At 42.4% G+C, this 13,592-nt stretch overlaps 1 protein-coding gene across 6 annotated transcripts in view; it reads left to right on the forward strand.

The window, feature by feature from the left end:
* DENND1A (DENN domain containing 1A) overlaps window positions 1-13,592 on the forward strand; it is a 542,774-nt gene that overhangs the window by 257,623 nt on the left and 271,559 nt on the right. For all 6 annotated transcript variants that reach the window (XM_081236287.1, XM_081236288.1, XM_081236291.1 and 3 more), the window contains one exon: window positions 1,955-2,024. In XM_081236287.1, coding sequence (XP_081092413.1) covers window positions 1,955-2,024 — 70 coding nt within the window. The remainder of the gene's footprint in view (window positions 1-1,954; window positions 2,025-13,592) is intronic.

A 13,592-nucleotide genomic window follows, 5' to 3' on the forward strand; every position in this document is an offset into this window, starting at 1 on the left:
TTTCTCTTCTTGCTTCCCCTCGACCCCTTCCTGCTGGATTTAACTAGTGGTATTTTTTTCTTTCAGGGGAAAAAAAAAAGATATTTGTAATCCTTGGTTGAATTTGTTTGCTACCAGTCCTCTAATCTGGGCAGGAGTTTTCTTCTGAGGGGATTTATTGTTCCTTCTATAATGGCTTTTAGCTCAGCCGAGGTTTATTTATCAGAGTAGGAAGGGAGAAACTTATCTCCTCCCTAATCCCTCTTGAATGTTTACATTACTCTGCCAAAGCAAATGCTGTGTAAAGTGGCAGCAGCCATTTGCTCTGTAATAATCAATATGCAGCTGCCAGAGCTGATTGAAACATATTAACATAAGTGATAATACTGTCATAGAAGTGAAAAGTTAAGTTGCTTATCAGTATATTGTGATAAGCTACTTAAATTTTACAGTAGCATATGCTGGCTTCAGACAGACGTTAATGACAGAGAACTGTGCGCTTTATCTGTCCTCTCTATTGCCTCTCACTTCATTTATTACCCTCAGCGGTACAGCTGGTAATCTGTCCAGGGCGCTGATTTCCCTCTGCTTGGCAGGATGGAGTCAGTGCTCCACTCTATCAGTCAGTAACGGACACTGTTAGCGCAGCAGGGCAGATGTGAGCAGGACGGCAAGCGCTTGGCATGACGCTCTTCCCACATGAGTATTTGATATTGCTTTGGAAAAGTTTCTTATGGAGAACAAATTCATTTAAATTTTAAGTGAAAAAACTTCTTGGGAGTAGGGGTATGTTTCAACAATAATTCTATAGCAACAATGCACCTTCGTTGTTAGTCTTTGTTTGGTTTTGTTTGTTCTATCAACACTGAGCCCTGAGGGTCTGCTAGGCTCCATGCTTGGTCCTGGGAAGACAAAGTAAAGAAAGATGTGATCCTTCCTCTTCGTCATGCTCAGTCTGCCGGGAAGACAGACACGCCATTGAGTGCCACATGGTGTGTGGACTGAGTTTGCACGTGACAGGGCAGCACAGAAAAAAGGGAATTAGGGCATGAGAGGCGGGTGGTGGGGGAACTGTTAGGAGGATGAGTAGAAATCAGCTAGACTAGATCATGAGGGTCAGAGGGAGAAAAGTGCCAAGTGTATGCAGTGTAAGCTCTGGCAGGCTTGAGGATGCCTGGACATTCCTCGGAGCGTGGCTACAATGAGAGGAGTATGTATGTGGGCTGCAGGGCGAGGACAGCCGGAGACACAGTCAAGGACCTGACAGAGGAGCCTTGAACACCGTCCTAAGAAGTCCCGTAGTGATGGGGCACCACTGCAGGAATTTAATCCAATGTGCCACTTAGATTCGCACTTTAGAAAGACCATTCTATGAGCCACACAGAGGGTGGAGTAAGGTCAGGACCGGGCTCTCATCAGAGTTAAGGGACATGATGTTCAGAACCCGGTGGAGGGCAGGGTGGAGTGCAGAGTTAGAGCTCTTTCTGCAGTAAGTACGGGGAAGGGTGCATTGTAATAGAAGGTTTGATGAGTGGTTTCAGGCTCATGGGGCCTTTGAGACACCTTGCACATGGCAGCAGTGGAAGTGCTGTATGTGTGTGTGGCTGTGTGTGTCCAATCATGAGAAACTTGAACAGAAGCTTTCCTGGAAGGGGTGGGTGTGGGGCCTGGGGGGCTATTCAGAGATGGTTCCTGATTGCAGAGTCTGCTTTGAATTTCTTCTCTGTGAACCTGTTCTAGCTCTGAGGCATGGGAATAATTTATAATGGACATTCAATCTTCTGCCTTACACAGGCAATTTTTAAAATCTCAGAAATAATTAACATTTTACCAGTCTGCATTTCCAGCACAGCCTATGACAGGAAGGCTCTTCACGATGTAGAGAGAAACCGAAATGTACCATCTTGAATTAGCTCCTGGTTAAAGTTTTTGACCTGCGTACTAATATTCCATGTGTTTCCTCTTCTTCCCCCAGCTATCTCCCCTGGTTCGAAGTATTTTATAAGCTGCTTAACATCTTGGCAGATTACACGACAAAAGGACAGGTATTTGCCTTTTATTTTATTCTTTTTAACAAGTAAACTTTAACTTTGCTGCCTTGTATTTCACTAAAACGGTTACTAAAAAAGTAATGCATTCCCGTTACAGAAAGTTTGGAAAATTCAGAAAGCAGTAGGAAGGAAGAGAAAAATCACTCCTAATATGTGTCCCTCCCCCGTCCCCTCCCCCCACCAAACAAATATTGCTAGCATTTTGGGATGTTTTCTTCCCTTACTTTTTGAATTAAATAAATAATAATAGACCCTTAGCATTCAGAGTTAATAGTCACCCTCTTACATTCCCAAGCAGCTCCACAAGTTCATCGTATGTATTAAATAATAATTTTGCTGAGGCACAAATTTGAATTGCTGGGTATTGTGAGTAAAACACTTACCTGGCAAGTGACCTAACCAGCTGTCCCAGTTCCCATTTCAGTAGGGCTTTCTTGTGCTTTTACAGTAATTTTTTTAAGGGTCTGAAAATCACTTTAAAAGTTCAGCTCTACCTCACTGTGCTTTTGGAAGAAATGGTATGTTGAAGTATCCTCCATGGGCGTCAAGGGGCAACTGGATCTGTATTTAGACTTTTGACGCCCACAGTTTTTAGGTACCGTAATAATAGAAGCATTTCGCCCATGCTAATGAAAACGTTGTAAATCTTTTTCATGGCTGCATATCATGTACCATGTACCTTGGTTTACTGAGACATTTCCCTATTACTGGAAATTTTCATTATTTGGGATTTTTTTTCACTATTATAAGTATAGCTATTAGCATCTTTGAGCATAAAACATTTTCTTCATTTTGGAGTGTTTCCTTAAGAAGAGAATCTCAGATGGGCCATTTTAAGTTTAGTGGACATAAACATTTCAAAAACATTTGCCAAACTGCTTTCCAAAAGAATTGTACTGTTTTCTTAGAAGGTAGATACCCTTTACTGGCAATGTACAAGAGTGCCTGGGTCACCATACTCTCACCAGTATCATTTGTTGAATTCATTGTGTTCTTGACAAGTGAACAGTTCTCATTGTTTTAATTGCATTTCTTTGATTATTAGTAAGTTGAATATTTGTCCATATATCTAACTTCTTATATTTTCCTTTTTTGTAAATGGCCTAAGATTTTTAATTAAAGAGATATATTATTATTAAATGTTAGAGAATTTTTTTCATCATATTTTCTACAGAACATTAATTCTAAGAAATGCTCCATTCAAAAAGGGTTACCAGGGGCTTCCCTCGTGGTGCAGTGGTTGAGAGTCTGCCTGCCGATGCAGGGGACACGGGTTTGTGCCCCGGTCCGGGAAGATCCCACATGCCGCGGAGCGGCTGGGCCCGTGAGCCATGGCCGCTGAGCTTGCGCGTCCGGAGCCTGTGCTCCGCAACGGGAGAGGCCATAACAGTGAGAGGCCCGCGTACCGAAAGAAAAAAAAAAAGGGTTACCATAGTTGAGTGATACTGGGTCACGGAAAGGGAAAGCTGTGTCCCATCTTTGTCTCCTTAAGATTCATGTAATATAGGCTCTGAAAAGTCCTACAGTGGAGAAATCTGTATCACCCAAATATTCCCAACTTATTTGGCCCCATATGCTTTTAATTCCATGACAAGTATTAACATTCTGAGATGCCAGTGTTTCCTGGAACATACTTTGGGAAATGCTGTTTTTGGAGAAAAGGTGGAAATTGTGTGAGTAATGGATAAATCTTTAGGTTAGATTTACTTACCGGCAAATGTATTCCAGAGACCACAGTAAATGGAAGGAATAACTAATAGAAATGGCTCCCTAGATCACTACACTCACTCTGAAAGGACACTTAGATATCAGGGAATTCTGTCCTAAAAGAAGTGATGTACTCTTTGATGAATGAGTTAAGAGGCCACCTTGGGTCTGTCTGTTGATTGCTGATTCACAGTTCACTTTTGTCAAACATTCAGTTTTTCATTCAAAATTGAAAGGGGTCTTTAGTAAATAAAATTATATAGCATGTAAGCTCTTAACAGTCTTAGAATTGGAAGTTAACTCACATTTTTTTTCTCCCATACATAAGCTCCAGTCAGTTAAAAAAAAATGTACTAGACTTTGGAAAACATGTCTTGGGATACAGGAAAGATTGGGTAGGTACAAACTATGCATAGGGGAGATAGGATTATTACCCTGTAAAATTGGTGTATCCATCCTCTGCGCTGTTGCCCCAGATAAGGACCCTGCCTCTTGGAGTGTTAAGGACTGAGATCAGTGATGTGTTTTAGTGAAGTCTGTTTCCCTTATACAGAGGACTCTTTTTATTAAATTTCTTCTGGTTAAAGGAATTATGACACAGATGATAGGTAGTCTGCCTACAACTGGCTTAATTGTTTGCAAGGTGTGGGTTATCAGACTAGAACATGAGGAAAGAGCTTTCATTAAAAAAACAGAATCCCTTCCCCAAGTCCAGAAGTCATTGGGAAAGTTGGGCAGGGTAGGTAGGCTTCAGCTGGAGGCGTGGGGAGTGACCATGATGGCTCAGCATGGAGTGCCTGAGCCTAAGCTACATTATGAGAGTGTCTATTTAATTCACTGACACAACAGGGTTATCAGGCCCTGAATAGGGCAATGATGGCATCCCTATGGAAGGGATGGCAGAGGGTGAGGAGGGCATCTAAGCCAGAGAGCAACCTGGCTGAGGGTGTTGGAGGCTGAGGAGTGAGGCATTTATTTATGTGGAACAGTGGTGACAGTGGCTTGGCATCATCTGGGCACCAGATATCAGAACTTCAGTGGGATCTAGAGGAGCCACGTGGGAAGGACGACAGCAGCAGTGGCCCAACACTAGGGTGTTGGAGCCTGGGGTGAGGAGGGCATTTTTTATTGGTGGGAGGTCTGAGGGAGGGAGGGCAGACATTGGTGGCCTAGCATTGGATGTCAATGTTCGAGCAGGGCAAGGAGGGCATCTAGATGGAGAGGGAGGTAGGGGCAGTGAAAAAAGATTGCTTACATACAAGCAAGTAAATATATTAAGAAAATAGGGGCAGGATTTTTCACTTTTGTTAGCTTATTGTTACAAATTTGTAAAGGGAGGAAACTAGAATGATTCCCATGTTGGATTAGAATTAGAGCCATGGGTATGAACCCATGGCTTTCAACATATGTGATATAGAAAACAGAGATGTAACTGTGTATTGTAGGTCTGTGTGTGTGTGTGTGTGTGTGAGAGAGAGAGAGAGAGAGAGAGAGATTCCCTGTCTCTATCCATGGAAAGGGTCTGGGGTCAACTATACACAGGTAGGAATGAGCACACCAAAGTGCCCAAATCTTGGTTTCTAAATTCATTTCCTACTAAAAGGAGCCAGGACTCCCTGAAGAAATGTCTAGTTCCAGAGCTGAGGCAGGGAAAAGTATGAGTCTGTAATACCTTTTTCTGCCAGAAGTAATGTAGTGCTCAAAACATGATGGAGAGAGGGGAGGAATCAGGATAGCGGAAGAGGAGGACGTAGAATTCACCTCTCCTCATAAGGACATCAAGATACATCTACAAATGGAACAGTTCTCACAGAGCACCTGCTGAACACTAGTGGAAGACTTCGGACACCTAAAAGGACCAGAAAAATCCCCACGCAACCGGGTAGGACGAAAGAAAGAAAAAAAGAAGAAACAGAAAGGGACCAGCACCCCTGGTGGGGAGCTGAAGGTGAGGAGAGGTTCCTGCACTCAGAGAAACCCCCTCAGGGCAGGTAAATCAGCTGGGACAGAGAGGGAGCTTCAGGGCATCGGAGGGGAATGCAGCAACCGGTCTGTGGAAGGCAGGAGAGAGAGTAAGATGTGCGTGCGTGGTCTCTGCTGCAGCCCTGCGCACCCCAGCCTGAGTCGTGTGTCTCCTGGTATGGAGGGGTGCTGGGTGCTGGAAAGTGGGTTTGGAGAGTGGACCCACGGAGGGGACAGCTGTTGTCTGTGAAGAGACAGCCTGAAGGGACGGGAGTAAGGAACTCCACAACCGGGCAAGTTTGCGGAAGCCCAGGCCACCATAGAAGCAAGGCGCCATTGTTGAGTGGTGCACAGGGGGCAGGGCGGCCAGGGCAACCCCCTTCCCCACCCATCGGCCCCTGCCTCCACGGGCACTGGGAGGGTCACCCATCTGAGCAGGATTGCCCTTCCCTCAAGCCAAGGCCTCCTCTGCCTGCGCAGGCTCCGGGATCCTGAGCGCTGCCCCCACCAAAGCCTCCTTGGGAATCAGCCCTGGGCGCCCCAGCCTGAGACAGGAATCGGCAAAGGCAGGCAGGTGCTGAGTGCTAAAGCGTGGGGTTAGGAGAGCGGACCCAGGGTGAGAACTGCTATTGGCTGCATGGAGACAGGCGGAAGGGACTGGAGTGAGGAGCTCAGCTGTGTGGAGACAACCTGAGGGGATGGGAGTGAGGGGCTCCGCGGCCAGAAACACTTCTGGAGGAAGAGTGGTTTGCCTTGGAAGCGAGGCGCCATTGTTGAGTGGCACACAGTGCGCAGCGCCGCCATCTTCGGACTCTCTCCCCACACACCAGCCCCTGCCTCCGCAGGAGCTGGGAGGGACTCCCACCGGAGCGAGCACGCCCCAGTCTGTTGCAACTTCCTGCCAGTCTCGCCCCTGCAGGCACTAGAAGGGGATCCCATTGGAGGAAGCGCATGCACCCCACTTGTGGCCGCCTTATCCCTCCGCGGCCTGAGCCAAGCAAGTGTGCCCCAGTCAGCTGCTGCTTCCGCCCCCTCTCACCTGGGCGAGGACCAGATGCCTGAGGGTGTCCCACATGCAGAGGCACAGGTGGGACCAAAACCAAAGCTGACTCCAAGGGGCTGTGCAATGAAGGCAGAGAAACAGAAATCTCTCCCTGCAACTGCACAAGCTGCAGATTAAATCCCCGCGATTGGCTTGGTAAAACCTGCGTCTGTGGAATATCTGAAGGGACAATGAGTTCTCCCACCACTAAGACTGGTCTAGCTTTAGCAGCTGTGGACTTTGGGGGCAAGTGCACGCGGGAGTTGGACCAGGCCAGAGCCTGAGCTGCCCCCACTGTGCCCACAGCGGGCCCAGAGACCTGCCTAAAGGTATTGGAGGGCCTCCTGGAGAGGCGGGGGGTGCTGTGGCTCACTGTGGGGGCAAAGACACTGACTGCGGAGGCCCCAGGAAAATATGTGTTTTTGGTTTCATTTTGTTCTGTTGTTGTTTTATTTATTTTTATTTTATTTTTTTTAACATCTTTATTGGAGTATAAGTGCTTTACAGTGGTGTGTTAGTTTCTGCTTTATAACAAAGTATATCAGCTATACTTATACATATATCCCCATATCTCCTCCCTCTTGCGTCTCCCTCCCACCCTTCCTATCCCACCCCTGTAGGTGGTCACAAAGCACCTAGCTGATCTCCCTGTGCTATGCGGCTGCTTCCCACTAGCTATCTGTTTTACATTTGGTAGTGTATATATGTCCATGCCACTCTCTCTTTGTCCCAGCTTACCCTTCCCCCTCCCCGTGTCCTCAAGTCCATTCTCTACGTCTGCGTCTTTATTCCTGTCCTGCCCCTAGGTTAGTCAGAACCTTTTTTTTTTTTTTTAGATTCTATTTATATGTGTTAGCATACAGTATTTGTTTTTCTCTTTTTGACTTCACTCTGTATGACAGACTCTAGGTCCATCCACCTCACTACAAATAACTCAATTTTGTTTCTTTTTATGGCTGAGTAATATTCCATTGTATATGTGTGCCAAATCCATTCATCTGTCGATGGACACTTAGATTGCTTCCATGTCCTGGCTATTGTAAATAGAGCTGCAATGAACACTGTGGTACATGACTGTTTTTGAATTATGGTTTTCTCAAGGTATATGCCCAGTAGTGTGATTGATGGGTCATATGGTAGTTCTATTTTTAGTTTTTTTTTTTTTGCTGTACGCGGGCCTCGCACTCACTGTTATGGCCTCTCCCGTTGTGGAGCACAGGCTCCGGACGCACAGGCTCAGAGGCCATGGCTCACGGGCCCAGCCACTCCGCGGCATGTGGGATCCCCCCAGACTGGGGCATGAACCCATGTCCCCTGCATCGGCAGGCGGACTCTCAACCACTGCGCCACCAGGGAAGCCCTATTTTTAGTTTTTTAAGGAACCTCCATACTGTTCTCCCTAGTGGCAGGGTCAATGTACATTCCCACCAACAGTGCAGGAGGGTTCCCTTTTCTCCACACCCTCTCCAGCATTTATTGTTTGTAGACTTTTTGATGATGGCCATTCTGACTGGTGTGAGGTGATACCTCATTGTAGTTTTGATTTTCATTTCTCTAATGATTAGTGATGTTGAGCATCCTTTCATGTGTTTGTTGGCAATCTGTATATCTTCTTTGGAGAAATGTCTATTTAGGTCTTCTGCCCATTTTTGGATTGGGTTGTTTGGTTTTTTTTGATATTGAGCTGCATGAGCTGCTTGTAAATTTGGAGATTAATCCTTTGTCAATTGCTTCATTTGCAAATATTTTCTCCCATTCTGAGGGCTGTCTTTTCATCTTGTTTATGGTTTCCTGTGCTGTGCAAAAAGCTTTTAAGTTTAATTAGGTCCCATTTGTTTATTTTTGTTATTATTCCATTTCTCTAGGAGGTGGGTCAAAAAAGATATTGCTGTGATTTATGTCATAGTGTGTTCTGCCTATGTTTTCCTCCAAGAGTTTTATAGTGTCTGGCTTTACATTTATGTCTTTAATCCATTTTGAGTTTATCTTTGTGTATGGTGTTAGGGAGTGTTCTAATTTAATTCTTTTACATGTAGCTGTCCAGTTTTCCCAGCACCACTTATTGAAGAGGCTGTCTTTTCTCCATTGTATATTTTTGCCTCCTTTATCAAAAATAAGGTGACCATTCGTGCATGGGTTTATTTCTGGGCTTTCTATCCTGTTCCATTAATCTATATTTCTGTTTTTGTGCCGGTATCATACTGTCTTGATTACTGTAGCTTTGTAGTATAGTCTGAAGTCAAGGAGCCTGATTCCTCCAGCTCCGATTTTCTTTCTCAAGATTGCTTTGGCTATTCGGGGTCTTTTGTGTTTCCATACAAATTGTGAAATTTTTTGTTCTAGTTCTGTGAAAAATGCTATTGGTAGTTTGATAGGGATTGCATTGAATCTGTAGATTGCTTTGGGTAGTATAGTCATTTTTGCAATGTTGATTCTTCCAATCCAAGAACATTGTATATCTTTCCATCTGTTTGTATTATCTTTAATTTTTTTCATCAGTGTTTTACAGTTTTCTGCATACATGTCTTTTGTCTCCTTAGGTAGGTTTATTCCTGGTATTTTATTCTTTTTGTTGCAGTGGTAAATGGGAGTGTTTCCTTAATTTCTCTTTCAGATTTTTCATCATTAGTGTATAGGAATGCCAGAAATTTCTGTGCATTAATTTTGTATCCTGTTACTTTACCAAATTCATTGATTAGCTCTAGTAGTTTTCTGGTGGCATCTTTAGGATTCTCTATGTATAGTATCATGTCATCTGCAAACAGTGACAGCTTTACTTGTTCTTTTCCGATTTGGATTCCTTTTGTTTCTTTTTCTTCTCTGATTGCTGTGACTAAAACTTCCAAAACTATGTTGAATAATAGTGGTGAGAGTCGACAACCTTGTCTTGTTTCTGAGGAAATGGTTTCAGTTTTTCACCATTGAGAATGATGTTGGCTGTTGGTTTGTCATATATGGCCTTTATTATGTTGAGGTGAGTTCCCTCTGTGCCTACCTTCTGGAGGGTTTTTATCGTAAATTTTGTCGAAAGCTTTTTCTCCATCTATTGAGATGATCATATGGTTTTTCTCCTTCAGTTTTTTAATATGGTTTATCACATTGATTGATTTGCATATATTGAAGAATCCTTTCATTCCTGGGATAAACCCCACTTGATCACGGTATATGATCCTTTTAATGTGCTCTTGGATTCTGTTTGCTAGTATTTTGTTGAGGATTTTTGCATCTATGTTCATCAGTGATATTGGCCTGTAGTTTTCTTTCCTTGTGACATCTTTGCCTGGTTTTGGTATCAGGGTGTGGTGGCCTCGTAGAATGAGTTTGGGAGTGTTCCTCCCTCTACTATATTTTGGAAGAGTTTGAGAAGGATGGGTGTTAGCTCTTCTCTAAAGGTTTGATAGAATTCGCCTGTGAAGCCATCCAGTCCTGGGCTTTTGTTCGTTGGAAGATTTTTAATCACTGTTTCAATTTCAGTGCTTGTGATGGGTCTGTTTATATTTTCTATCTCTTCCTGGTTCAGTCTCAGAAGGTTGTGCTTTTCTAAGAATTTGTCCATTTCCTCCAAGTTGTCCATTTTATTGGCATATAGTTGCTTGTAGTAATCTCTCATGATCCTTTGCATTTCCGCAATGTCAGTTGTTACTTCTCCTTCTTCATTTCTAATTCTATTGATTTGAGTCTTCTCCCTTTTTTTCTTGATGAGTCTGGCTAATGGTTTATCAATTTTGTTTATCTTCTCAAAGAACCAGCTTTTAGTTTTATTGATCTTTGCTATTGTTTCCTTCATTTCTTTTTCATTTATTCCTGATCTGATCTTTATGATCTCTTTTCTTCTGATAACTTTGGGTTTTTTTCCTTCTTTCTCTAATTGCTTTAGGTTTAAGGTTAGGTTGTTTATTTGAGATGTTTCTTGTTTCTTGAGGTAGGATTATATTGCTATAAACTTCCGTCTTAGAACTGCTTTTGCTGCATCCCATAGATTTTGGGTCATCATGTTTTCACTGTCATTTGTTTCTAGGTATTTTTTGATTTCCTCTTTGATTTCTTCAGTGATCTCTTGGTTATTTAGTAGTGTATTGTTTAGCCTCTATGTGTTTGTATTTTTAAGTATTTCTTTTTTCCTGTAGTTGATATCTACTCTCATAGCATTGTCGGAAAAGATACTTGATACGGTTTCAATTTTCTTAAATTTACCAAAGCTTGATTTGTGACCCAAGATATGATCTATCCTGGAGATTGTTCCATGAGCACTTGAGAAGAAAGTGTATTCTGTTGCTTTTGGATGGAATGTCCTATAAATATCGATTAAATCCATCTTGTTTAATGCATCATTTAAAGCTTGTGTTTCCTTATTTATTTTCATTTTGGATGATCTGTCCATTGGTGAAAGTGGGTGTTAAAGTCCCCTACTATGAATGTGTTACTGTCGATTTCCCCTTTTATGGCTGTTAGCATTTGCCTTATGTATTGAGGTGCTCCTGTGTTGGGTGCATAAATATTTACAATTGTTATATCTTCTTCTTGGATTGATCCCTTGATCAGTATGTAGTGTCCTTCTTTGTCTCTTGTGATAATTTTTATTTTAAAGGCTATTTTGTCTGATATGAGAATTGCTACTCCAGCTTTCTTTTGATTTCCATTTGCATGAAATATCTTTTTCCATCCCCTCACTTTCAGTCTGTGTGTGTCCCTAGGTCTGAAGTGGGTCTCTTTTAGACAGCATATATACCGGTCTTGTTTTTGATCCATTTGGCCAGTCTGTGTCTTTCGGTTGGAGCATTTAATCCATTACATTTAAGGTAGTTCTCGATATGTATGTTCCTGTTACCATTTTCTTAATTGTTTTGCGTTTGTTATTGTAGGTCTTTTCCTTCTGTTGTGTTTCCTGCCTAGAGAAGTTCCTTTAGCATTTGATGTAAAGCTGGTTTGGTGGTGCTGAATTCTCTTAGCCTTTGCTTGTCTGTAAAGGTTTTGATTTATCCATTGAATCTGAATGAGATCCTTGCTGGGTAGAGTCATATTGGTTGTAGGTTTTCCCCTTTCATCACTTTAACTATGTCCTGCTACTCCCTTCTGTCTTGCAGAGTTTCTGCTGAAAGATCAGCTTTTAACCTTATGGGGATTCCCTTGTATGTTATTTGTTGTTCTTCCCTTGCTGCTTTTAATATTTTTTCTTTGAATTTAATTTTTGATAGTTCGATTAATATCTGTCTTGGTCTGTTTCTCCTTGGATTTATCCTGTATGGGACTCTGTGCTTCCTTGACTTGACTATTTCCTTTCCCATATTAGGGAAGTTTTGAACTATAATCTGTTGAAATATTTTCTCAGTCCCTTTCTTTTTCTCTTCTTCTTCTGGGCCCTTATAAGTCGAATATTGGTGCATTTAATATTGTCCCAGAGGTCTCTGAGATTGTCCTCAATTCTTTTCATTGTTTTTTCTTTATTCTGCTCTGCAGAACTTATTTCCACTATTTTATCTTCCAGGTCACTTATCTGTTCTTCTGCCTCAGTTATTCTGCTATTGATTCCTTCTAGAGAATTTTTAATTTCATTTATTATGTTATTCATCATTGTTTGTTTACTCTTTAGTTCTTCTAGATCCTTGTTAAACGTTTCTTGTATTTTCTCCATTCTATTTCCAAGATTTTGGATCATTTTTACTATCATTACTCTAAATTCTTTTTCAGGTAGATTGCCTGTTTTCTCTTCATTTGTTTGGTCTGGTTGGTTTTTACCTTGCTCCTTCATCTGCTATGTGTTTCTGTCTCTTCTCATTTTGCTTAACTTACTGTGTTTGGGGTCTCCTTTTAGCAGGCTGCAGGCTCATAGTTCCTGTTGTTTTTGGTGTCTGCCCCCAGTGGCTAAGGTTGGTTCAGTGGGTTGTGTAGGCTTCCTGGTGGAGGGGACTGGTGCCTGTGTTCTGGTGGATGAGGCTGGATCTTGTCTTTCTGGTGAGCAGGACCGTGTCTGGTGCTGTGTTCTGGGGGTGTCTGTGACCTTATTATGATTTTAGGCAGCCTCTCTGCTAATAGGTGGGATTGTGTTTCTGTCTTGCTAGTTGTTTGGCATAGGGTGTCCAGCACTGTAGCTTGCTGATTTTTGAGTGGAGCTGGGTCTTAATGTTGAGATGGAGATCTCTGGGAGAGCTTTCGCCATTTGATATTACGTGGAGCCGGGAGGTCTCTGGTGGACCAATGTCCTGAACTCGGCTCTCCCTGCTCAGAGGCACAGGCCTGACACCCGGCTGGAGCACCAAGACCGTGTCAGCCACATGGCTCCGAAGAAAAGGGAGAAAGAAAGAAAGAAAATAAAGTTATTAAAATTTAAAAAAATATTAAAAGTTAATAAATTAAAAAGTAATAAAAAAAAGAGAAAACAGAAAGAAGAGAGCAACCAAATCAAAAAATAAATCCGCCAATGATAACAAGGGCTAAAAACTATACTAAAAAAAAAACAAACCCTAGGACAAATGTTAAAAGCAAAGCTATACAGACAAAATCACACAAAGAAGCATACACATACTCACTTACAAAAAGAGAAAAAAAAATCTATATATAAAAAAAAGGAAGAGAGCAACAAAATCAATAAACAAATCTACCAATGAAAATAAACTCTAAATACTAAACTAAGATAAACATAACCAGAAATAAATTAGATGCAGAAAGCAAACCCCAAGTCTACAGTTGCTCCCAACATCCACCACCTCAAGTTTGGGATGATTCTTTGTCTATTCAGGTATTCCAGAGATGCAGGGTACATCAAGTTGATTGTGGAGATTTAATCCGCTGCTCCTGAGGCTGCTGGGAGAAATTTCCCTTTCTCTTTTTCGTTCACATAGCTCCTGGGGTTC

This window comes from Mesoplodon bidens (assembly GCF_964165515.1).
Source record: "Mesoplodon bidens genome assembly, chromosome: 6".
NCBI classification, from domain to species: domain Eukaryota; kingdom Metazoa; phylum Chordata; class Mammalia; order Artiodactyla; family Ziphiidae; genus Mesoplodon; species Mesoplodon bidens.